Here is a 24,512-nt window from a genome sequence, read left to right as displayed (position 1 = left end):
GTTTCCATGGTATATATTGATCTAAATTGAATATGTTGAGAGAGCTATCATATCCTTAAGGGGGGGGGGGGGAAGTATAAGAGATAGCAAAATTACATATTAAGGTAATAGTGTGTTTTTTTTTAATTAAAGTTCTTTAGTCTTTGTTCAAACTCCACAGTTCTTTCTCTGGATACAGATGGTATTCATCGCAGATACCTCAAAATTGTCCCTGATTGTGCACTGATGGAATGAGCAAGTTCAGTAAGATTGATCCTCACCCCCATGTTGCTGTTAGGGGGTACAATGTTCTTCTGGTTCTGCTCATCTTGCTCAGCATAAGTTCATGCAAATCCTTCCAGGTTTCTCTGAATTCCCATTCCTCCTGATTTCTAATACAAGAGTAGTGTTCCATAATGTACATATACCACAATTTGTTCAGCCATTCCCCAATTGATGTACATTCACCCAATTTCCAATTCTATGCCACCACAAACAGAGCTGCTATGAATATTTTTGTACAAGTGATGTTTTTACCCTTTTTCATCATCTCTTCAGGGTATAGACCCAGTAATGATATTGCTGGATCAAAAGATATGTGCAGTTTTATTGCCTTGTGGGTATAATTTCATATTACTCTCCAGAAGGTTGGATGAGTTTACAGCTCCACCAGCAATGTATTAGTGTCCCAGATTTCCCACATCCCTTCCAACATTGATCATTGTCCTTTCTAGTCATATTGGCCAGTCTGAGAGGTGTGAGGTAGTACCTCAGAGATACTTTAATTTGCATTTCTCTAATCAGTAATGATTTAGAGGAGCACAGGGCAAAACCTGGGGGAACAGCAGGGGGACCTCTGCTCCTCTGCTGCTGTGAGCTGTGGCTCCCAGCGCCCTGGGGGTGCCTCCTGGAGGCCCACTCTGGTGGGCCACCCCTCCAACCCCGGGGAAGCAGAGCCTTTCTGCTCTTTTCCAGGTTACCTTGAGTAGGAGAACTGCCTCATTGGGTCCCTCTGTGGGTTCTGTCTCTTGAAAGTTTAGAGTCCTTAGTTTGTAAGTTTTATGAGAGAGCGCCTAAGACACAATCAGTTCTTGTCGCCATCTTCAATTGTCTCATTTTTTTAATCCCTTGCCACTTGACTTCCAGATTTATCCTTCATTTAAAGCTGCTCTGCCCAAAGTTACTAATTACTTTTTCTTTAAAAATAATTTTTATTACCTTTTGTTTTTATGTCTCTTGGATTTACCAGTATATTCCTATCCCCACATCTTCCCAGATAGGATTACAAAGAATTACAAGAGGGAAAAAATATAATTTAGCAGAACATTAAAACAATCTGGCATTATAATATTACATCATTCATGTTCCATTGTTCTTTTGTTAATTATAGTTACATTATTGTAATCATTTTGTGTATGTGTGTGTGTGTGTGTTCATTTTTTCTCCTTTTTCTTTACTTTGTATCAATTTCTAGTACATCAGCATGGTATTATTTCCTTATATTCATGTTCCTCAATTTGTTGAGCTATTACTCAATTGATGGGTCTTAACTTATTATTTTGTTACTACAAAAGCACTCATGTAAGATGTGAAATTTGATCTTATTTCTATCTTCATTGTACTGATAGGTACCTGTGTCCCCCCCCCAATAATTTGCTATAACAAAAATGTTACTATTAATATTTTTTAAAATACAAGAATTCTTTCTCTTTAAATTTGCATGTATACATGTATATGTATGCACATGCACGCCTGTATTTATATGTTCTTATGTCATCTGTCATGTAAACCTAATGGAGGTATTAATTAACTGAATCAAAGATTATACAATTTAATGATTTTTTTAATCACTTTTCCAAATTATTTTCCAAAATATTTTGACCACTTTAAAATTCCACCAATTGTGTAGCAGTTTGTTGGTTCTTGTTTCTCCTGAAAGCCTTTGTCATTTTCCTTTTTTGTCATCTGGATCAATCTTCCTTGTTTACTTCTTTACTTACTACTCATTTACTTACTACTCATTTCTCTTATTTGCAAAGAATCATAAAAATTTAGTGGCCATCCAATCAGGTTTCATATCTTTTATAGAGATGTCACAGATCTTAACAAATAACTTCTGTAGTTTGTTTTGCAAAGTCTGTTCCATTGTACAAAACAGATAAGAAATAGATGGAAGGCCCTTGTATCCTATTCTGGGAACACAGATCAAGTCCCACTAAAATCAGCATTTTTAGCTCATTGTCTTTCCATTGCTGTAAAAACTCAATTTATAAGTATACATTTCAATAAGAGGAAATGGGTTGATGAGATGGAGAGGCAGTGTTCACCAGTCTTTTAGGTTTCTATTGATAAGGATACAATTCTTGACTAGAAAGGTCAGAAACCATACCTACATTCCAGATTTGTAGACCTCAGGGATTTATAGACCAATTTTAAATTAGAAATATTAATTCCAAATTAAAGAATATTAGATTATATACCACTTATGATTTTTCTATTTCTCCTCGTGTATTTATAGCAATCTCCTATTTTTTAGGGGATGTTTAAACCTTTTATCAAATTTTAAATTTGATTTTAAACCTTTATCAATTAAATTTGAGACAGATTTATTAGCTCTTTTCTTTAAAATTCTTATGGCATTGATTTTGTTTTTGCCATTTTATGTAATTATTCATTTTATCATATGTTTATTTTATCATCTCTTAATGAAGCTCATGCTCTATTCTTTGTTTCTAATTTATTTATGGTGTGATGTTTTGTTACATAGGTCTTATATCTATTTGATACTTGTCATGTTTAGTCTTAACCTAATCTCCTTTAATTCTGTATCTTTTTTATTAACTGTTCTGATTGGATCCACTACAAATTTATGTTACACAATGTCAACTAGACCCTTAATATTGCTAGGTAGTCCTATTGTACCTCCCTCATTAACTCATAATTTTATTCTGCACAATGACTCTTCCAAACCTTTTTATCTCTCCTCAAACTTTCCCTGAATACCTGTCCCCCAAGTCTCTCAGTTGGGACTCTTGCCTCATATTTCAAAAAGAAATTAAGATCACTGGTCCTGAAATCCCTCTTCTCCCTTCTACCTAACCTTTTATTACTCCAGGTGCCTTCTGCTCCTCTCTCCTTCGCCTCTGTCTCACATGATGAAGTGGCTCTAATTCTTACCAAGGCTAACCCCTTTACTTGTTTAAGTGATCCCATGCACCCCATCTTCCTCAAACAGGTTGCCCACTCTATCATCCCTTCTCACTTATTTTTAATCTTTTCCTCTCTGCTTCTCATTCCCTATTGCCTATAAATATGTCCATGGTTTCCCAAATTGACAAAACTTTCACTTTATCCTTCCATCTCCATTATTGTCCTGTATCTGTTCTGCCCTTTGTAACTACACTCCTCAAAACAGTAGTCTACCCTCTTCTTCCATTTTGTTTTTAATCCCTTACAATCAGCATGTGACCTTATTTCACAAGTTGCTTTCTCCAAAGTTACACTTCTGATCTCTGAACTTGCCAAATCCAATGACCTTTTTCTTAATTCCTCACTCTCCCAGACCACTCTGCAGCCTTTGACACTTTTTGGTTATTCTCTTCTCTCCATTTTTTTAGGATATTACTCTTGCCTGTTTTTCATCCTATCTATCTGAACACTTCTGTTTCCTTGGCTGCATCCTCTTCCAGTTCATGACCTCTGATTGTGACTGCCCCTCACGTTCTGTTCTGGACCCTCTTTCCTTCTCCCTCTATGCTATTTATCTTGGTGATTTCATCTTTATACTGAAGATTCTTAAATCTCCATTATCTCCCCCAAACTCTTTGCTAAGTAAGCTCCAATCTTATGTCTCCAATTGCATTTTAGTTCAGTTGAAGCATTTTAAAGTGAACTGGGTGGGGCGGCTAGGTGGCACAGTGGATAGAGCACTGGCCTTGTAGTCAGGAGTACCTGGGTTCAAATTTGACCTCAGACACTTAATAATTACCTAGTTGTGTGGCCTTGGGCAAGCCACTTATCCCCATTGCCTTGAAAAATCTAAAAAAAAAAAAGTGAACTGGGTGTCCAGTAGACAGCTTGAACTCATCTTTCCCCTCAAACCCCCTTCCTACCATCTCTTTATTAATGTAAAGGGCAGCACCATTCTCCTGTTCCTCAGGTTTGCAACTTAGAATTCATTCTGAATTTCTCACTATTTCTGACCAACCATATCTAATCTGTTGCCAAGTCCTATTGATTTCACTCTTGGAATATCTCTTTAAAATACCTACCATCTTTATCATTCAGGCCTGGATCACCTCATATCTCTTAAGTGGCCTCAAGTCATATCTTTGACTCCAGTCTATCCTCTATTCTGTCACCAAAGTGATTTTCCTAAGGCCCCTAATCATTCAGTTTTAATAGTTTTCTCTTGTCTCCTAGATCAAATACCCCATTTTCTGTTTGTGACATTCAAAGCCCTTTATAAACCTACCCCTAACACCTTCCTGACTAACATGACTCTTCAATCCATTGACACCAGTGTCCTGGTTGTTCCACAAAGAAGACACTTGGTTTCTTCTTTCCCATATTTTTCTCTTACTCTTCCTTGTGCCAGGAACCTTTGTTTACTCTGCCTTGACTATTGCATTCTGGTTTCCTTTTAATCCTCACTGAGATTACCTTTGTTATAAGAAGCCTTCCTTGTCCATCCTTCATTCTAGTGTCTTCTATTATCTTGTGTAGAGTTGCTTTGTTTATATTGAGCTATAAATTATTTCCTCAGATTGTATGCTCCTTGGGGCAGGGTACTTGGTGCATAGATAATGGGTGTTGATTGGTTGGTCAAAAACTTTTGTCTAGGTTACATGTGTTTGACATGCTTTATGTCCGCAACCCTTAGTGAAGCATTCCATATTTACCTGTGCTCAATAAATGTTTCTTGATGGATTGGTGCTGCCTTTTTTTTTTTTCTGGGTCTTATGAACATCTGCTCCAGTGATTGTTTTTTCTACTTTTTAACCAGAACAGAATATTTTAAATGCTTACTTTTCTATAAAATAATTTCAGATCTAGTTATTTTAAACCTTTCTTCCCATTTTTCCCATTATCAATTTTGCCAATGGCTGATATGTAGTAAGAGCTATCTAAATGTTAGTTGTTGTTATTATTTCCCTTGAGATTCTTGATCTTTTTATTTTTTTTGTCAGTACTGTAAAATAACTTGTTATGGCATTGAACAAGTAAATTTATTTAGATAGCACTGTAATTTTTTATATATTGACATTGAATCATGACCAGTTTTGCTATCTTTTCAATTATTTAGGTTTTACTTTATAAAGAATATTTTATAGTTAAATTGATATAGTACTTGATTCCCAGACATTTTAAATATTTTGAATGAAATTTTTATATCTCTTGGTGAATTTTTGCATAATATCTCATGGAATGCTGATGATTTATTTTATCTTCAGGTACTTTATAGACATTATTGTTTCAATTAATTTTTAATTGAATCTAGTAGACCATTATGTTATCTGTGAAAAAGGTTAATTTTTCCTTTCTCTTTGCTTATTCCTATTCCCTCCCTCAGTTTAGTGTTTTGTTATAGCCAGTAAATAATATTGGTGAAGTTGCCTACATTAGTTTTGTTGTTTTAGTTAAGTTATGTCTGACTCTTTGTGACCGCCATTTTGGTTTTCTTGGCAAAGATACTGGAGTAGTTTGCCATTTCCTTCTCCAACTCATGACAGATGAGGAAACTGAGGCAATAGGGTAGGGTTAAGTGACTTGGCCCAGGGTCATACTTCTGTAAGTGTCTGAGCTCAGATTTGAACTCAGGTAAATGAATCTTCTGACTCTAGACCTGGCACTCTATCCACCTCACTGCCCTAACATTGTTTTGCCCCTGGTTTTATTGTTAAGGTTTCTCTATTACAAATACTATTATCATTGCCGACCATAGTGGCACACACCTGTAATCTCTGCCTCCAGAGATGCTTGATAATATGAGTGTAAATTCTAAGCTTAATAAGATATGCTCATCAGGTGTCAGTACTAAGTAGAGCATCAGTTCTGGCACCTGAATTGCTGAGAGGTTTAATCTGGCCCCTTGTCCTCTTCCTCTTTGATTGCATATCTTTTTTTTTATGCACAGTATTTGTTAACTTTTTCCTTCTTTTGTTTCTTCCCAGTATAATCCCCCCCCCCTTCCTTTTTTTCTTAATAAAATCAGCAAACGGAAAAAAGCTGCACTTGGCCCTATATTTGTCTTAATTTAACTTCCCATTGACACTTTGGTATTAATATTCTGAAGGGTCATTTGTGTCCTCACCTACATTAAAATGTTAGTAATTAATATTCCTTTAGCTCTTTCTAAAAGGTCAAATGTATTTACATTTTTGGGTTTCCTTTGATTTTTATGTTTGTATTTTTAGTTTTACTAAGCTCTAAGTTTTTTTATGTCACTGGTAAATTTTCTGATTCTAATTGATCTGGAAAATTTGCATTTATGATTTCTTAAAATAGAGCATTCAGGTTTGTTTTAGGTTTTTTTGGTCATGGTTTTCATATGCAGCTTAATGATTCTTAAAGTCAGTTTAGTTGATAATCAATAGCATTTTCCTTGATATTTTTTGTCTTTTGATTTTGTTTTTAGTATGTCATGTCTTATAAAATATCTGGATTTTATTTATTCTGTTCTAATTTTTAGGAAGTCTACCATGTGAAAAAATTTTAAGCTAATTTAATCTATTTCTTCTCATTCTCTAGAGGCTTCTTATTTCACCTATAATACTATTTTTTAATCTGTTTTATTTCTTCCAGCCTCTCTTGGAATTCTAATAATCTACCCCCCCCCCCCAACTCCCCCTCTATTTGTCTTTCATGAAACTAATCTCTTCTGGATCATTTCTAGAATATACTTTCTGTTTATTCATATCTCTCCTCAGACATTGCCTTCTTTTGTTTTATAGACTTGGGCCATCAAACCCTATTTCACCCTGTTGCAATTTTCACCTCCTGCTACTTCCTTCTACCTTTGTATTTAAACTGAGACTTCTAGCAGGTTTCAGCATCCCTGTTCCAAAGCTTTCCAACCTTCCTGGTACATTTTTGGTTAGGCTGTTGTAGTTTTCTGGTTGGAGTGCTGCTGTTTTCTAGACCCACTAATTAATCCCCAGTCAAAGTTCTCTAGTCTTCTAGTGTTTACTCAGGTACATGTGGTTTTCTGGACTTCTGGGGCATAATTGCTAAATATTCAGCTGTTGACTTTAGTTCTGTTTACCTAGTTCAGGAGTATCTTGATGATCTGTCTCTTCCAAGTTCTGTCTTTTTTGTGAACTCCTGGGCATGTTGAAAGAGCTATTATTGTCTATCTATATATTATCTCTATATATTATCTCTCTTTTTATATATTTCACAGCACAAAGCTTAAGATATGCATATAATTTTATTTTGTTACTGGTTCATTTTTAGTGTTGACATTGGTTTATTTTAGTATACCAGCTTTCTCTTTTTATCCTCTTGAGTTATGCAGACCTGTATCACCTCATACCTTTTTTATTTCAGGAGCCTTCCAGTTAATCTCCCTGCCTCAAGACTCTTCCCATTCCAGTTAATCCTACTCTGTTGACAAAATACATCTTCCTAAAGCATAGGTCTGAATTTATCCTCATCCCTCAATTCAACAAACTTCAGTAGCTTTAAATGTAAAATTCATGAACTGTCAGCATTTTTTCTCTTAGCCCCATCCCTTTCCAGGATTCTTCCTTTTTCGATCCCTGGGACATAATCCTTGAACACTGAACTTGTGGGTATTCCTTAAACAAGGTCTTCTATCTCCTGACTTTAGACATTTTCATGGACTTAGCTCCTGTGTCTAGAATGCTCCTTATCTCTGCCTCCTAGCTTCCTTCAAGTTTTAGCCAAAAAACCCTCCCATCTACAAGAAGTCTTTCCTCATATTGCAGTTCTAGTACTTTTCTTGGACAATTATTTGCTATTTATCCTCCTTTGTAAGTAGTTGATTAATATATTGTATCTCCCATTAGCTCCCTGAAAACTGGGACTGTTTTTGCCTTTTTATCATAATGTTTAACACCATGCCTGCTACAAAGTAGACACTTAAATATTAGTGTGTTTCTTTTACATTTTTGCCCTTTTTATTCTTTTTGTCTTCTAAATCTATTGATAAAGATTCTCCATTACACATTCCATTCTTTTCTAGTTTCTAATTGTTTTTCAGTTCTGCATTAATAACCTTTGACTTTCTTCTTTAGAGTTCTTAATTTCTAACCTAAATTTATTCTGGATCTCTTGTGAATTTTATTTTCTGTGTTTAACCTTTCTGATATCTCTTGTTCCTTTTTGGGAATCTGTAGGATTCTGTCCTTGATCACATATTAATTCATTTTCATTAAAGTATATGCTATATTTTGATTTCTCTTTGCAGATTTGCTTATTTCCCTTTTTTTAAAAAATCCTCTTTTAGGGGGTGACTAGGTGGCGCTGTGGATAGAGCACTGGCCCTGGAGTCAGGAGTACCTGAGTTCAAATGTGGCCTCAGACACTTAATAATAGCTGTGTGGCCTTGAGCAAGCCACTTAACCCCATTTGCCTTGCAAAAACCTAAAAAAAATCCTCTTTTGCTTTATTTGTGTTTTTTCTCTTAATGTTATTTGTGTATATGCCAGCTCCATTGTATGGATTTCACAGCTTGTCCCCTCCATTTTAGCTTTTGATACAAGAACTCCTGAGTCAGAAATTAGCTTCCTTGAGTAGGATAACTGGCCTGTGTTCTTGCCCTGAGAACCAAATATGAGATCTATCCCAACTTTTTTTCAGCTACTTTTCCCTTTTGCAGTCAATTATTTTCAGCTTGATGTCTTCATTTTCCTCCTACTCTTCATTATGAAAAGTCAAGATTCTTATCTGATACACCTAGTGGATGTGCTTGAGTAGAGGTGTTCAGTCAGAGGTATAGCAGCTTCAGTTTGCCCTACTAGAGGGCTGACCCAGCATAAGTTCTCTTGGACATGGGGCAAGTGAATGACGTATGTGTGTGCGTGCGTGCTTGTGTTGTGTTTTCTCAATAAAAATCTGCCTTCTCACATACCTTCTACTTAATTTTTCTTGTTATCTTTCTGATTTCCCTAATAAATGAAAATATAGCTTGGTGTGATGTGTGTGCATGTGTATGCGCATGGCAGCAGTCACATGTATATATAAGTTCTTCCTTTAACTTGTTCAATTGAAGTGTCACCTGTTTCCCCTCCTCCTTCCATGTTTGTATAAAAACCACTTGTATTCCCTAATTAGATGAGATAATTTTCTCTTAATTTTCCTTTCCCTTCTTCCCCTAGTGTGTTCTTTTTCCCTTTTTCATTGTTTTCCTTAAGATCATCAGGACATAACTAAATACCAGGCTTTGTCTAATTAGACTCCCTCTTTGATCTCTAATAATGATAAGACTCCAGGAATACATGTATCATCTCTCTAAATTTAAATGTAAACAATTTATCCTTGCTTAGTATTACTCACTCTTATTTACTTTTTTTATGTTTCTCTTTATTCTATTTGGCCTTCAAAGTTCCTCAACTTTATCTAGTTTTTTCCATGAGAATGCCTGCAAATCTTCTATCGTTTAAGGTATATTTTTCCTCCCTCTAGTATTAAACTCATTTTTTCCCCCTGGGTAAGTTATTTTTGGATATAAACCCATATCTTTTGCCCTCTAAAGCATCATATTTTAAGTTCTCTTTTATAGTAGAGTCTGCTAAATTATTGGGATCTTGACTGGTTCATTGGTATTTGAATTCTTTTCTTCTGGCTGTTTGCAATATTTTTCATTGATCTAGAAGCTGTAGATTTAAGCTATGATGTTCCTGGTAATTTGCATTTTGAGTTTTGTTTCAGGAAGAGTCTGGTGGATTCCTTTTATTTTTTATTTATTTTTAGGTATTATTTTATGTTCCGCATTCTTTTCCCTCTTCCTATTTCCATCCTTGACTAACCTCCCCAGGTGTTCACATGGACTATTTGTACCCAATCAGTGGTAGAGCACTCCAGGCTCATTCTTCTGATCAGCCAGTTGTAATTTGAAAAATTGTAATTTGAAAAACAAACAGTCAACCAAAAGTTGATACCATACTGTAATTAAAACAAAAGTTATAATTTATCTGTCAGACCTCTGGAGAGGGAGTTTATGAACCAAACAAGAAATAGAGGATATTATAAAATGCATAATTTTGATTACATTAAATTAAAATTTCTTTCAAAACCAAAACCAATGCAGCCAAGATTGTTAGAAGGAACACAGAAAGCTGGGAAACAATTTTTACGGCTAATGTTTCCAAAATAGGTCTCATTTCAAAATATATAGGGAACTGAGTTAAATTTATAAGAATACTAGTCATTCTCCAATTTATAAATGGTCAAAGGATATGAACAGGCAATTTTTTTCTTGTAATATTACAGTGCAATCTTGGAGGGAGAAAACAAAGCTAATATTTTCTTTACGTCAACATTCATTAGGGAAATTTGGCTATAATTTTCTTTTTCTGTTTTGACTTTTCTTGGTTTAGGTACCAGCACCATATTGGTGTCAGAAGGAATTTGATGGTGCTTCTTCTTCTACTTTTTCAAGTACTTTATATAGAATTGAAACTAATTTTTCTTTAAATTTTTGATAGGATTTGTCAATACATCTGGTCCTGGAGATTTTTCTGAGGGCATTTGTTGAAAAAGTTTTAAGTTACTTTATCTGAAATGGGGCTATTTAAGCATTTCTTTACTCTGTTAATTTGGGCAATTTAGAATTTTGTAGATATTCATCCATTTTTCTTATATTGTCAGATTTATTGACTGAATTATTGTAACTTCCTCATTGTTGATGAGTTCACCCTTTTCATTTTTGATTCTGATAATTTGGTTTTTTTCTATTTTTTAGATAAGTTAACCAAAAGTTTTATTTTTTCTTGAAACCAACTCTTATTTTTTAGTTGCATAGTTTTTTTTTCAGTTTTATCAATTTCTCCTTCGATTTTCATAATTTCTAATTTGGTTTTTAATTGGGAATTTTAATTTGTACTTTTGATGATTTTTTTTTAGTTTCATGCCAATTCATTGATCTTTTTCTCTATCCAAGTAAACATTTAGAGATAACAAAATTAACCTAATAACTGCTTTGGCTGCATCCCACAAGTTTTGGTATTATATTTCATCATATAATCTAGAATGAAATTATTGACTATTTCTATTATTTGTTATTTGATCCCTTCATTCAGTTTATCTTTTCATGACCCTTTATTATATATAATTTTTGATTGCATCATGATCTGAAAAGAAAGCATTGAATATTTTTACCTCTCTTCATTTGAGTAGTCAGGTTTTGTGCAGGTGCATTGAATTGTACTGCATAGAAGTTATATTCCTTTCTTTTCACATTCAGTTTTCTCTAGAAATCTGTCATATGCATCTTCTTAAATTCTTCTTGTGAATTTTGTGGTTACATTTATCTAATTCTTAGTTAAGGAGTTTGAGGTCCCACCCAAAATATATTATTGCTGTTTTTGCTGTTTATGTCTTCATTTAGCTTCTATAAGAATTTGGATGCCATATTAGGTGCATACATATTTAATGTTGCTATTACTTCATTGCCTACGATAGCTTTCAGGAAAATATAATTTCCTTTCTTACCCCTTTTAATTCGACCTTGTTTTGTTTTTACCTTGTCTGAGATCAGGATTGCTACCATTTCTTTTTTTTACTGTAGCTGAACCATAACCAGCCTTTTACCTTTACTCTCTTTTAAATGTGTTTCTTTCAAACATTATATTGTAGAATTCTGGTTTTTAATCCACACTGTTCTGTTTCTGTTTTATGGGAGAGTTCATGCCATTCACATTCACAGTTAAGATTACTAACTTTGTAGTTCCCTCCATCTTCTCTTTCCTCTGGTTTGCTTCTGAATTTTCTTCTCTCAGTCTGCCCTCCCTTCTTTTTATTAATTAATTAGTTAATTAAGTTATTTTTTTGTACAAATAATTGTTTTATACATTACTAAAATATTCTTCTTCAAGAGTAAACATAAAACCCCTCCCCCAAAAAAGTATAGCTCTGCATGGGTGATGAAGTAAAGGGGAGGGAAAAAATTAAAAAAAAATAATAATAATAACAACAATAACAATAATAATAATAATAACAATAATAATAATAATAATAATAACAATAATAATAATTGTAGGTATGGCCAGGTGGCACAGTGGACTGAGCACTGGCCCTGGAGCCAGGAGCACCCAGGGCCAAATCCGGCCCTAGACATGCAACAATCACTCAAATGTGTGACCCCGTGGAAGCTAACTCAACCCTATTGCCCTGTAAAAAGCAAGAGAGAGAGAGAGAGAGAGAGAGAGAGAGAGAGAGAGAAACCCAAAATAAAATAGTAATAATAATAATAATAATAATAATAGTAGTAGTAGTAGTAGTAGTAGGGGCAGCTGAGTGATGGACAGAGCATTGTCCCTTAGCCAGGAGCACCCAGGTCCAAATGTAGCCTCAGACAGCCAACAGTCACCCAGCTGTGCAGCCCCAGGAAGGCCACCCAGCCCCATTTGCCCTACAACCTCCCCCTCCAAATAATAATAATAAAATTGTGCTTCAGTCTGTGTTTCAACACCACCAGCTCTGTCACGGGTGGATCACATTCTTTATGATAAGGCCATAACAAAATTGACTTCCATATTTTTCCACCATTGCCATTGCTGATCACAACTCCCTCCTTTCGTATTTCTCCACTACCATGTACTATATTTTCTCTCTCCTTTCACTCTGACTCTGCTGTAGGGTCGCTGAGTGGGGCAGCAGACAGATCCCTGGTCCTGGGGCCAAGAGGCCCTGAGCCCCCATACCACCCCTTAGGCCCAGCATGCCCCTGGCCCTATGGTCCTGGGCAGGCCTTCCAATCCCAGCCCCTTGCAAGAAGTAAGAAAGAAAATGTGTTATATCTGACCACTCTCCCCCTATGGTCCATCCTCTCCTCCTTCATTCACATCCCCACCCCTTCCTGCTGTCACCCCCCTTCTTACTACAGATGTCTCTACCCCATTGAGTATATATGCTGTTTCCTCTTCTAGCCACCTCTGATGAGAGCGAAGATTCCCTCATTCTCCTTTGCCTTCCACCTTCCATGTCATTGCAATAGCTCATTGTAATAAAGAAAAATCTTATTATATGAAATATCTTAGCCTATTCCTCCTCTCCTTTTTCTTTCTCCCATTACATTTCCTTCTTACCTATTGACTCCATTTTTACACTTTATCTTCAAAGTCAGCTTTCTCCTGTGCTTCATCTATAAAAGCTCCTTCTAATTGCTCTATTAAATGAGAAGGTTCATATGAGTATTATCAGTATCATTTTTCTATAAAGGAATACATGTAGTTCATCATCATTAAGTCCCTCATATTTTCCCCTTCTCCTCCAATCTCTATGCTTCACCTGAGTCCTATTCAGCTCTGGCCATTCCAACAGGAACATTTGAAATTCCCCTGGTTCATTGAAAGTCCATCTTTTTCCTTGGAAGAGGCCGTTCAGTTTTGCTGGGTAGTTGATTCTCGGTTGCATTCTAAGCTCTTTTGCCTTCTGGAATGTTGTATTCCAAGCCCTACAAACTTTTAATTTAGTTGCTGCTAAGTCCTGTGTGATCCTGACTGCAGCTCCACGATATTTGAACTGTGTCCTTCTGGCTGCTTGTAATATTTTCTCTTTGACTTGGGAGTTCTGGAACTTGGCTATAATATTCCTGGGGGTTGTTTTTGGGGGTCTCTTTCTCGGGGAGATTGGTGGATTCTTTCCATTTCTATTTTGCCCTCTGCTAGGATATCAGGGCAATTTTCCTGTAGTAATTGTTTGAAAATGATGTCAAGGCTCTTTTCCTGATCATGATTTTCAGGTATTCCAATAATTTTTAACTTATCTTTCCTACATCAGTTTTCCATACCAGTTTTTTTAGTGAAATGTTTCACATTTTCTTCTAATCTTTAATTATTTTGGTTTTGAAGTATTGTGTCCTAATTTCTCATAAAATCAGCAACCTTCCTCAGTTCCATTCTTTTTCTGAAGGATTTGTTTTCCTCAGAGAGCTTTCTTATCTCCTTTTCCATCTGGCCAATTTTGCTTTTTAAAAGCATTCTTCTCCTCAATAACTTTTTTGAACTGTTTCATCCATTTGACCTAAGCTGGCTTTTAACATGCTGTTTTCTTCAGCATTTTTTAGGATCTCCTTGACCAAGCTGCTGACTTCTTTTTCATGTTTTTCCTGCATCTCTCTCATTTCTTTTCCCAATTTCTCTTCTATCTCCCTGAATTGATTTTCAGTCTTTTTTGAGTTCTGTCATAGTCTGAGTCCAATTTCTGTTTTTCTTGGAGTCTTTAGATGGAGGAGCTTATGCTTCCTCATCTTCAGACTGAGTATTTTGATCCTTCTTGGGATCACAGGAAAAGTATTTCTCAATGGTTTTCCTCTTTTTTCTCTTCTTACTCTTTCCCCAGCTTGTGCATGGTTTTGGGGGTACTTCCTGAGCTTTTGAGTGTGTGAGGCTCTGTCTTCCTTCCTGGTCTGTGAATGACCATAAGCACCCCCCCCTCTGCCATGGGGTTGAGGTTGGGGGGGGCCCTGCTGTTCTATGGGGGGGCCTAGACTGCGATCAGGATCTCAATGTGGTCAGAGCCCCAGAGTCCTGTTCCGGGGGCAGAGGACAGAGCTCCACAGTGTCTGTCTGTCTGTCTGTCTGTCTGTCTCTGTCTCTCTCTCTCTCTCTCTCTCTCTCCACTCCCCTCCCTCAGCTCTATGGGCTCATGCCCTGGGGGCTCCTGCTTACCAGCTCTGCCTGCTTCTGGTTCCTGGATCTGGGCTGCCATGGCCAAGCTGCTCGCTGTGTGCCCTGAGCTTTACATGCTCGCTCTGGCAGAGGTACCCTCCCTGATTCCCCATGTTTTGCCTGGTGCTCCCCTGAGGTGTAGGTCAGGAAACTGCCCCTTGCCGTGAGCCATGGCTCCCAGCACCCTGGGGCTTCCTCCTGGAAGCTGAAGTTCCTTCACTCCGGTGGGCTGCCCCTCCAACCCAATGTTGCTGAGCCTTTCTGTTCTTTTCCAGGTTCTTGGGTTGCAGAACTGCCTCACTGGATCCCTCTGTGGGTTCTGTCTCTCAAAAATTTAGTTAGTACTTAGTTTATAAGCTTTGAGCTAGAGCACCTAAGAGACAAACCTCTCCTGTCGCCATCTTGGCTCCACCCCCCAAAATGAGATCTCTGCCCCCGCTTCTGTCAGCTCCCTCTCTTTTCTTCCTCCATTCCCCTTTTAGTTTTTACTTACTTTTTTCCCTTCTCCCTTTCAGTTCCTCTTTCCCCTCTTAGTTTCCTTTAGGGTAGGATAAATTTCTAAACCTAACTGGGAATTTCTATTATTTCTTTTTGAGTTAAAAATCTGTGGAGAGTAAGATTTACTCAATGCTCAAACACTCATTTCTTTCTCTCCACTATAACACATTTTTTGTGCCTCTTTATGTGGGGTTATTTACCCCATTATACCTTCTTCTTCTCCAAGTGTAATCCTTTGTTTTTCCATGTCTTTAATTGCTTTATACCTCTCTTATGTCCACATCTTCTGAGTATACTCATTTCAACTGTCCCAGTAGTCCCATTTGGGCTATAAACACTTTCCTCTTGATTTGTAATATTTTTTTCTTACCAGTTATCTTTTTTACACAACTTTTGAGTCTTGTATTTGAAGATCAGATATTATGTTCAGTAAAATGAAATATTGTGTACCATAAGGAATCAGAAATTTGAGCATTTCTGAAAAACTTTTTTTTAATAAAGTAATGCAATTTGAAGGAAGCAGAACTTGAAGAATATTTTATACAAAACCATAATAGCAAAGAAAATCAACATTGAAATTTCCAAAGTCTGATCAAATCTAATGGAAGATATGAACCTTGAGAATAGGAACTGTTTCGTTTTAATCTCTGTATCTTTAATTTTTCTTAATTCCTTTATACATATTTTGATTGAATTAAATTTCAAGTTATTATGTCTAAGAGTAAAACATACTGATCTCTTTTTTGTCAGAGAGGTCACCTGGGAGAATATAGATTACATTTAGATACGAACAATGCCTTATGTTGTTTGACAGTATTTCCTAAAAAAGCACAGTTGCTTTGCAATGGGAGGAATGTCATTGTGAAATGATACTGATATAAATGTTTTAATAGAGGGAATAAATTAATATATTTTTCCTGATCTTTTTAATTTTCCTCAAAGTAAATTAATAGTAGATCTCATTTGTTCTTTTAGGTGTGCACAAGCTGTGAAGACAATGCTAGTGCAGTTGGATTTTGTGTAGAGTGTGGGGAATGGCTTTGCAAGACTTGTATAGAAGCACATCAGCGAGTAAAATTCACTAAGGATCATCTAATTAGGAAGAAGGAAGATGTTTCAGGTAATATAGAAACTCTGATATTCACTGTTGCCCTTACTCATCTTCAGTTCATATGCATCTTTTCTTGTCAACATTTACTTGAACCATATGGGACCGCTCAACTCTAGCAGGTATAACTTAAGATCAGATAAGTTCTATAACTATACTTGTGCTGTCTCTATCTTCATATATACATATGTGTGTGTGTGTGTGTGTGTGTGTGTGTGTAATTTTCTGGTAGATAAATGACCAAACTTGATGTCAATTTGAGAGGTTAGTTTTAAGCCAATGAGGACTTGTTGTTTTAATGGTTATGTAATATAATATAATTTTAGCCTCTTAAATTCATTTTGTCTGATGAGCTCTGAAGATAATCAGAATAAATAAATACTTTTAAATACTGTCTCACATTTAATCTTATTATATGAAAATGACTTATTTTGCTACAGAGGCAGTTGGAGCATCTGGTCAGCGCCCTGTTTTCTGTCCTGTCCACAAACAAGAACAATTGAAACTTTTCTGTGAAACATGTGATAGATTGACATGCAGAGATTGCCAGCTCTTGGAGCACAAGGAACATAGGTACTTTTTTTTGAAATGCTTTACCTTATGTTTTACTTTGCTTAGGTGGAAATTTCAAGGACATCAACATTTTAAACCCCCATTTATTCTAAAATACAAAAATTATTTGAGGTTTAGTAGTAGGAGTATAAGATAGGAGAATAAGTGATTAGTATATAATTATTTTATGTTATTTCTTTTAAAGCAGTAGATGAATAATTTTTGAACAATCTTGAAATCTATTTGCAACCTAAAATCTGACGACCTGGAATGTAAAGCAAGGTCAACAATAGGTGAAATTTTCCAACTCTGATTGGTTGCACTACACCCTTTATGAGTTGTATGTAGCTATCTAAATAGAATAGGGCATTATACTGGTTTTAATTCTGGTGACAATTACTTGCCTTGATCTAACACTGACAAATTTAGGTCTGTGGTATAATATCTGGTAGTTACCAATACTATGCCAATGATCTTTGGAATGAGAAGACAGAAGGTATTCCTAAACCTCTCTGTCAATGTTGGGATGCATAAAACAAAAATACTTCTCTTGTAGAGGTTATGCGTTTCCTTTGAGGCCCTCTACAACTTGGCTTTACATAATTTGATGCCTCCACCTGGATTTCTTAGCCCTACATTAAAAAAAAAATTAAAAATATTTTTCTAATTACAGACCTCTTCCTTCCCTTTCCTCCTTTCTTTGACAGAAGTGGAGGGGAAGAGGAGCAAAGGATTGATGATCTTTGTAGTAACTATGTATGATCAAGTAAATCAAATTACTTTTCTGACCATATTCAAAAAAATATTTGTTTTTCTGTTTTCTGAGTCTATCATTTCTCTGTCAGGATTGAATAGTATGCATCATCATACGTCCTGAAATTTGGTCATTTCATTGTTTATAGCTGTTAAATTTTCCAAAATTGTTTGTATTTACATTGTTGCTGTATAAATTGTTCCTTTGGGTCTGCTCAATCAATTCATTCTGCATCTGTTTATACATATCTTCTCAATTTTCTCTGAAACAGTCTTTTTCACTATTTCTTCTAACATTTATTAAATTCAGTGGTTTGTTTGGCCATTTCCCAGTTAATAGGCACCTCCTTAGTTTCTAATTGTTTGCTCCCACAAAAAGAACTGCTATAAATTTATAGATCTTTTGAGGTTGGTGGGCAGTGTGGATTATAATTTCTGATAATTATGTCACCTAAAGTAGAATTGCTTATAGAATCTAGTAATTTCATGACAGCATCAAAGGGTATGCATAATTGCAAATTGCTTTTTTGAATGGTTAGACTAATCTATTACTCCATCAATGTGCCTATTTCTCTCCATGCTCCCCAGCATTTGTTATTTTTCTTCCTTTTTTTCAATTTTAGGTTTATTTTCATTTGCAAAATCATTGTTAATGATTTTGAGTATTCTTTTGACCAGGTTGTAAATACTTTGAGTTGCTTTCCTTGGGAACTACTTGGTCACATCCTTTCACCTTTTATTAGTTGGAAAATGTCTCTTATTAAATTAAATTTTTTAAAAATATTTTATTTATTTTGAGTTTTACAGTTCCCCCATCTTACTTCCCTCCCCCCACAGAAGGCAATTTGCCAGTCTTTGTGTTGTTTCCATAGTATATACATTGATCCAAATTGAATGAGATGAGAGAGAAATCATATTCTTAAGGAAGAAACCTATAGTAAAAGAGATAGCAAGATCAGACAATAAGACATCAGCTTTTTTTTTTTCTAAATTAAAGATAATAGTCCCTGGTCTTTGTTCAAACTCCATGGTTCTTTCTCTGGATACAGATGGTATTGATCATCACTCCCATGTTGCTATTAGTGTGTACAGTGTTTTTCTGGCTCTGCTCATCTCACTCAGAGTCAGTTCATGCAAATCCCTCTATGCTTCCCTGAAGTCCCATCCCTCCTGGTTTCTAATAGAACAATAGTGTTCCATGACACACACACACACACACACACACACACACACACATTACAGTTTGCTAAGGCATTCCCCAAGTTGAAGGACATTTACATGATTTCCATTTCTTTGCCACTACAAACAGGGATGCTATGAATATTTTTGTAGAAGTGATGTTTTTACCCTTTTTCATCATCTCTTCAGGGTATAGACCCATTAGTGGCATTGTTGGATCAAAGGGTATGCACATTTCTGTTGTCGTTTGGGCATAGGTCCATTAGTTTCTCAGATTCCATTTATTCCTATGCTCTCTAGTGTTTTTATTACGAATGCTTTTTCAGCATCTATAATAATCATATAATTTCTGATAGGTTTGTTGTCGATATGATTAATTATACTAACAGTTTTCCTAATCTTGAACCAACCCTGCATTCCTGGGATTAATCCTACTTGGTCATAATGTATCATCCCAGTCACAACTTGTTGTAATTGTTTTGCTGAGATTTTATTTAAGATTTTTGCATCTATATTCATCAGGAAGATAGGTCTATAATTTTCTTTCTCTGTTTTAACTCTTCCTGGTTTAGGTATCAGCACCATATTGGTGTCATAGAAAGAGTTAGGCAGAGTTCCATCTTTCTCTATTTTTCCAAAGAGTATATATAGAATTGGAACCAGTTGTGCCTTAAATGTTTGGTACAATTCACTTGTTGAATCCATCAGTCCCTGAAGATTTTTTCTTAGGGAGTTCAATGATGGCTTATTGAATTTCTTTTTCTGAGATAGGTTTATTTAGGTATTTATTCTCCTCTTCATTTAACCTGGACAACTTATATTTTTGTTAAGTTTTCATCCATTTTACTTAGATTGTCCAATTTGTTGGCATAGAGTTGGGCGAAATAATTTTGAATTATTACTTTAATTTCTTCCTCATTGGTAGTGAGTTCACCTTTTTCATTTGTGATACTAGCAATTTGGTTTTTTAATTTTTTTTTTCAATCAAATTGACCATAGGTTTATCAATTTTATTGGTTTTTCTTCATAAAACTAACTTTTGGTTTCATTTATTAATTCAGTAGTTTTTTGCTTTTGATTTTATTAATTCCTCTTTTACTTTTTTTAGAATTTCTAATTTGGTATTTAATTGGGTGGTTTTAATTTGTTAGTTGCATATTTAGTTCATTGATTTACTTATTCTCTAAATTTATTCATGTAAGCATTTAAAGATTTATCCCCTGACAGCCACTTTGAGCGAATCCCATAGGTTTTGGTATGTTGTTTCATTATTGTCATTATCTAGGATAAAGTAAATTCTTTCAGTAATTTGTTATTTCATCCAATCATGCTTTAAAATGAGGTTATTCAGTTTCCAATTAGTATCTCACTGTATTGCATGATTCTTATTGCATTATCTGAGAAAGATACATTGACTGTTTCTGCCTTTCTGCAGTTGATTACTAGGTTTTTTTGCCCTAGTACATGGTCAGTTTTTGTATAAGTGCCATGTACTGTACGAAAAAAAAAGGTGTATTCCTTTCTCTCTCCATTCAGTTTCCTCCATAACCTTATCATATTTAGGTTTTCTAACAATCTATTTGCCACCTTAACTTCCTTCTTGTTTATTTTATGATTCAATTTATCTAAATCTGAGAGCAGGGGGTTGAGGTCTCCCGCTAGTAGAGTTGCTGTCCATGTCTTCCTGTGGCTTTTTCAACTTCTACTCTTAAGAATTTGGATGCTGTCCCATTGGGTTGCATACATATTCAGTATTGAAATCACTTTATTGTCTATGGTACCTTTTAGGAGGATATAGTTTCCTTCCTTAATGCTATCTATTTTTGCAGCTGCTTTGTCTGAGATAAGGATTGCTACCCCTGCTTTTTTTCACTTCAGCTGAAGCAAAATACATTTTGCTCCAACTTTTTACCTTTACTCTATATGTATCTCTCTGCTTCAAATGAGTTCCTTGTTTTATATATTTTTATTTCTTTCCAATTTTTTTAGGGTCCCCCCCCCAGGCAATGAGGTTAAGTGGCTTGTCCAAGGCCACACAGCTAGGTAATTATTAAGTGTCTGAGGCTGGATTTGAACTCAGGTACTCCTGACTCCAGGGCCAGTGCTCTATCCATTGTGCCACCCAGCTGCCCCAAAATGAGTTTCTTGTAAGCAGCATATTGTAGGATTCTGGTTTTTAATCCAGTTTGTGATTTGCTTTCATTTTAAGGGAGATTTCATTCCATTCACATTCAGTTATAATTACTCTTTATTGCCCTCCATATCTTCCCTCTGTTTGTATTTTTCCCCTTTATCTGTATTCCCCATTATTTTGTTTCTGAATACCACCATTTTCAGTGTTTTTGCCCTCCTATTTCCTCCTCTCTCCCCTTTCTTTCCCCTTTCCCTTTTTTCCCTTTTCCCTTCCTTTCCTTATGTTAGTTCCCCTTTTTCTTACCCCTTTCCCTATCTCTGTCCCCCCCCCCCTTCCCCTTTGAATACTTAAAGGGAAGTTGTTTTTTAAGTTAACTGAGTCTATGTACATTAACTTTAAGCCAAGTCTGATGAGAGGAAGATTAAGGTGTTTCTCATCTCTTCCCTTCTTCCCCTCTATTACAATGGTACCTCTTGATGTAATGAGATCTACCCCCATTCAATCCCCTCCATCCTCCCATCTCCTTCCTGTCCCCCTTTTTAAGGAGGTAGTGTTTTTTAAATCATTCTGAATCAGAAAATCCTGAGTATCCATTACTTTTGGCTAAGTATATTCTCTCTAATAGAGTTATAGTTCTTGAGAATTATTAGTCTTCCTCCCAAGTAGGGATATAGCCAATTTCATGCCATTGGGTAGCAGTCTCATGGCTAAGTCAAGAGTTTCCATCACTTCTGGCTAAGTATATTTTCTTTGATAGAATTACAGTTCTCAAGAGTTGAGACTCTTTATCCTATGCTGGGATATAGCCAATTTCGTCTTATTGGATAGCAGTGGTTTTTTTCTATTACCCCCCCCCCCCCTTTTTAACCTTTTCACTTGTCTCTTGAGCCTCCTGTTTGATGTCCAGATTTTCTATTTAGCTCTGTTTTTTTCATCAAGAATTGATGGAAGTCTTTCATTTTGTTAAACATCCATCTTTTACCCTGAAAGAGGAGGCTCAGTTTTGCCGGATAGTGGATTCTTGGCTGCATTCCAAGCTCCCTTGCTCTTCGGAATATCTCCTTCTAGGCCCTTCATTCCCTTAATGTTGATGCAACCAGGTCCTTGTGCAGTGCTTACAGTGACTCCTTGGTATTTAAATTGTTTCTGGCTGCTTGCAGGATTTTCTCTTTTATTTGATAGTTCTGGAATTTGGCCACAGCATTCCTCAGTGTTTTTGTTTTTAGGATCTCTTTCTGGAGGGATCAGTGTATTCTTTCAATATTTATTTTGCCCTCTAGTTCTATGATATCAGGGCAGTTTTCCATCACTAAATTTTGTAATATTAAGTCTAGGCTTTTTTTTTTTCTCTTCAATGTTTTTGCGAAGACTTATAATTCTCAGGTTGTCCCTTCTCCATCTATTTAAATTTGGTATTTAATAGAGGTCAGTGGTTTTACTCAATAGGGATTTTACATTTTCTTGCATTTTTTTGGTTTTGTTTAACCGACTCTTGCTGACTCATGAAGTCATCAGTTTCCACAGACTCCTCCATTCTTTTCCCTTCTGTAACTCCTTTTCTATTTGGTCAATTCTTTTAAAGAGTTTTCCATTTGATCCATTGAGGTTTTGAGAGAATTATTTTCTTTTTGCATTCGTTTGATTGTATTTTCCAATGATTTGTTTTCTTGTTGCAAGGTGTTAATTTTCTCTCCCAAATTTTCCAATTGCTGTTTAAGCTCCTCTTTTCTTCAAGGAAGTCTTTCTGTGCTGGAGAGCTGGTCATATTCTCCTCAGAGGTTCTAGATCTCTCTGAGTGTCTTTTCCTTCCAAGAATTTTTCTATGTACCCTCCTTCTTGCTGGCCTTTCTTCATTATCCTAATACCTTTTGCTGGGAAGGGGTTGTTTTACAGAGGTTTGGTGCAGTATCCCTGGAGGCTTTACTTACTGTGTGTAATATCTCCAGATGACCAGTAGGGGATGCTAGAAGTTCTGCTCACTGGGTGTAATTTCTCCAGCTGCCCAGTAGGAGGTGCTGGTTGCTTTCTCTGGAGTGTCTGTGACCTTGATTGAGACCATCTCCCTGGGCCTGGAGGGAGTGGTTGAAGCTGTTAAGTACTTTGATAAATAGTGGGCTATACTCTGGGGTGAGGCACTTAGTGTCCCTATTGTCAGCTGAGGTGATTTTGTAGCTCACACACCTGCCCCTGGGGCAGAAGTAGTTGGTAATTGTGTTTGTTTTGGGAAGAGGTTTCAGCTGAAATGGAGGTGCGGACTTTCTCTAGAGAAATGGAGGTGCGGACTTTCTCTAGAGAAATGGAGGTGTGGAGTTTCTCTAGACCTGAGGAGCCCAGGGATTGAAGTCTGCAACTCTCTCTCACTGGAACTCTCCCTCTAGCCCTGCTAGCAAGCTCCAGATGATCAGCACCACCACCAATGCCTCTGCTCCCTAGTTGGCCCTTGCCCTCACAGTTGACCAGGCTCTAGTCCCACTGCTGATCAATTTGGTTGGTTCTTAGGCCCTTCCAGCCCTGTGGTTAAATCAGCCTAAGTAGCTAATCCAGGCTCCAAGGCTCTCACTGGTTTTGTGCTCCTGGCAGAGTCTGCCCTCTGGGGGAAGATCAGGAGACTTTTTGAACCATGCTTGTCTTCTCTCTGCCATCTTGGCTTCTTTCTGTTATTAAATTAAATCAGAAACAAGACACTTTGCTTTAAGGTTTTTCCCTTATTATATTTTTCTTTTAATTTTAGTTTCATTTGGGTTTTTTTTTGTACATAAATGTTATCAAAATTGTTTATTGTCTTCTTGTTATATTCTTTTCCCCTTCTTTGGTCTTTCCTTAGCCATCAATCATAAGATCTTTGTAATCATAACATCTAGGTGATTTTTCCTTGTTCTTCTAATTTGATTATGATATTACCTTTTCTGTCTAGGTGATGAATCCATTTGGAGTTTATCTTATTTTGCCGTGAGATTTTGGTCTATACCTAGTTTCTCTCAATCTCCTTTCCACTTCTCTCAACAGTTTTGTTTGAAAAGTAATTAATTAAAACCATACCAGAATCTTTTGAGTTTTCAAACACCAGACTGTTGTATTAATTTGTTTTCTAATATTTTGCATGCTTATTGATTTGTTCTACTGGTTGATATTGCTCTTTCTTGTCTAAGATCAAATTGTTTTGATGATTACGGTGCTCTTTTGGATACTTTGAGATGTGGTACTGCTAGGCCCCCTTCCTGCTATTTCTCTCCACCATCCCTCAGTTATCTTTCTTTAAATTAATGTGACCTCTCTTCATCCAGATGAATTGTTATTTTTTTCTTGTCATTAAAATAATCTTTCATTAATTTGATTGTTAATGATAACAAATAAGTAAATTAATTTAGCTCACATCAATTTTTTTTTTTTTGCAAGGCATTGGGTTAAGTGACTTGGCCAAGATCACACAGCTAGGTAATTATGAAATGTCTGA

General features: G+C 36.1%; 1 protein-coding gene across 2 annotated transcripts in view; it reads left to right on the top strand.

The window, feature by feature from the left end:
* The window catches only part of TRIM33 (tripartite motif containing 33), a 150,028-nt gene that overhangs the window by 62,534 nt on the left and 62,982 nt on the right, over nt 1–24,512 (top strand). For both annotated transcript variants that reach the window (XM_074188492.1, XM_074188491.1), the window contains exons 3-4: nt 16,308–16,452; nt 16,881–17,013. In XM_074188492.1, coding sequence (XP_074044593.1) covers nt 16,308–16,452; nt 16,881–17,013 — 278 coding nt within the window. The remainder of the gene's footprint in view (nt 1–16,307; nt 16,453–16,880; nt 17,014–24,512) is intronic.

The sequence above is a fragment of the Macrotis lagotis genome, chromosome 5 (genome assembly GCF_037893015.1).
Source record: "Macrotis lagotis isolate mMagLag1 chromosome 5, bilby.v1.9.chrom.fasta, whole genome shotgun sequence".
NCBI classification, from domain to species: Eukaryota; Metazoa; Chordata; class Mammalia; order Peramelemorphia; family Peramelidae; genus Macrotis; species Macrotis lagotis.
Note: the sequence above shows the minus strand (reverse complement) of the source record. Positions and strands in the feature narration are given on the sequence as shown.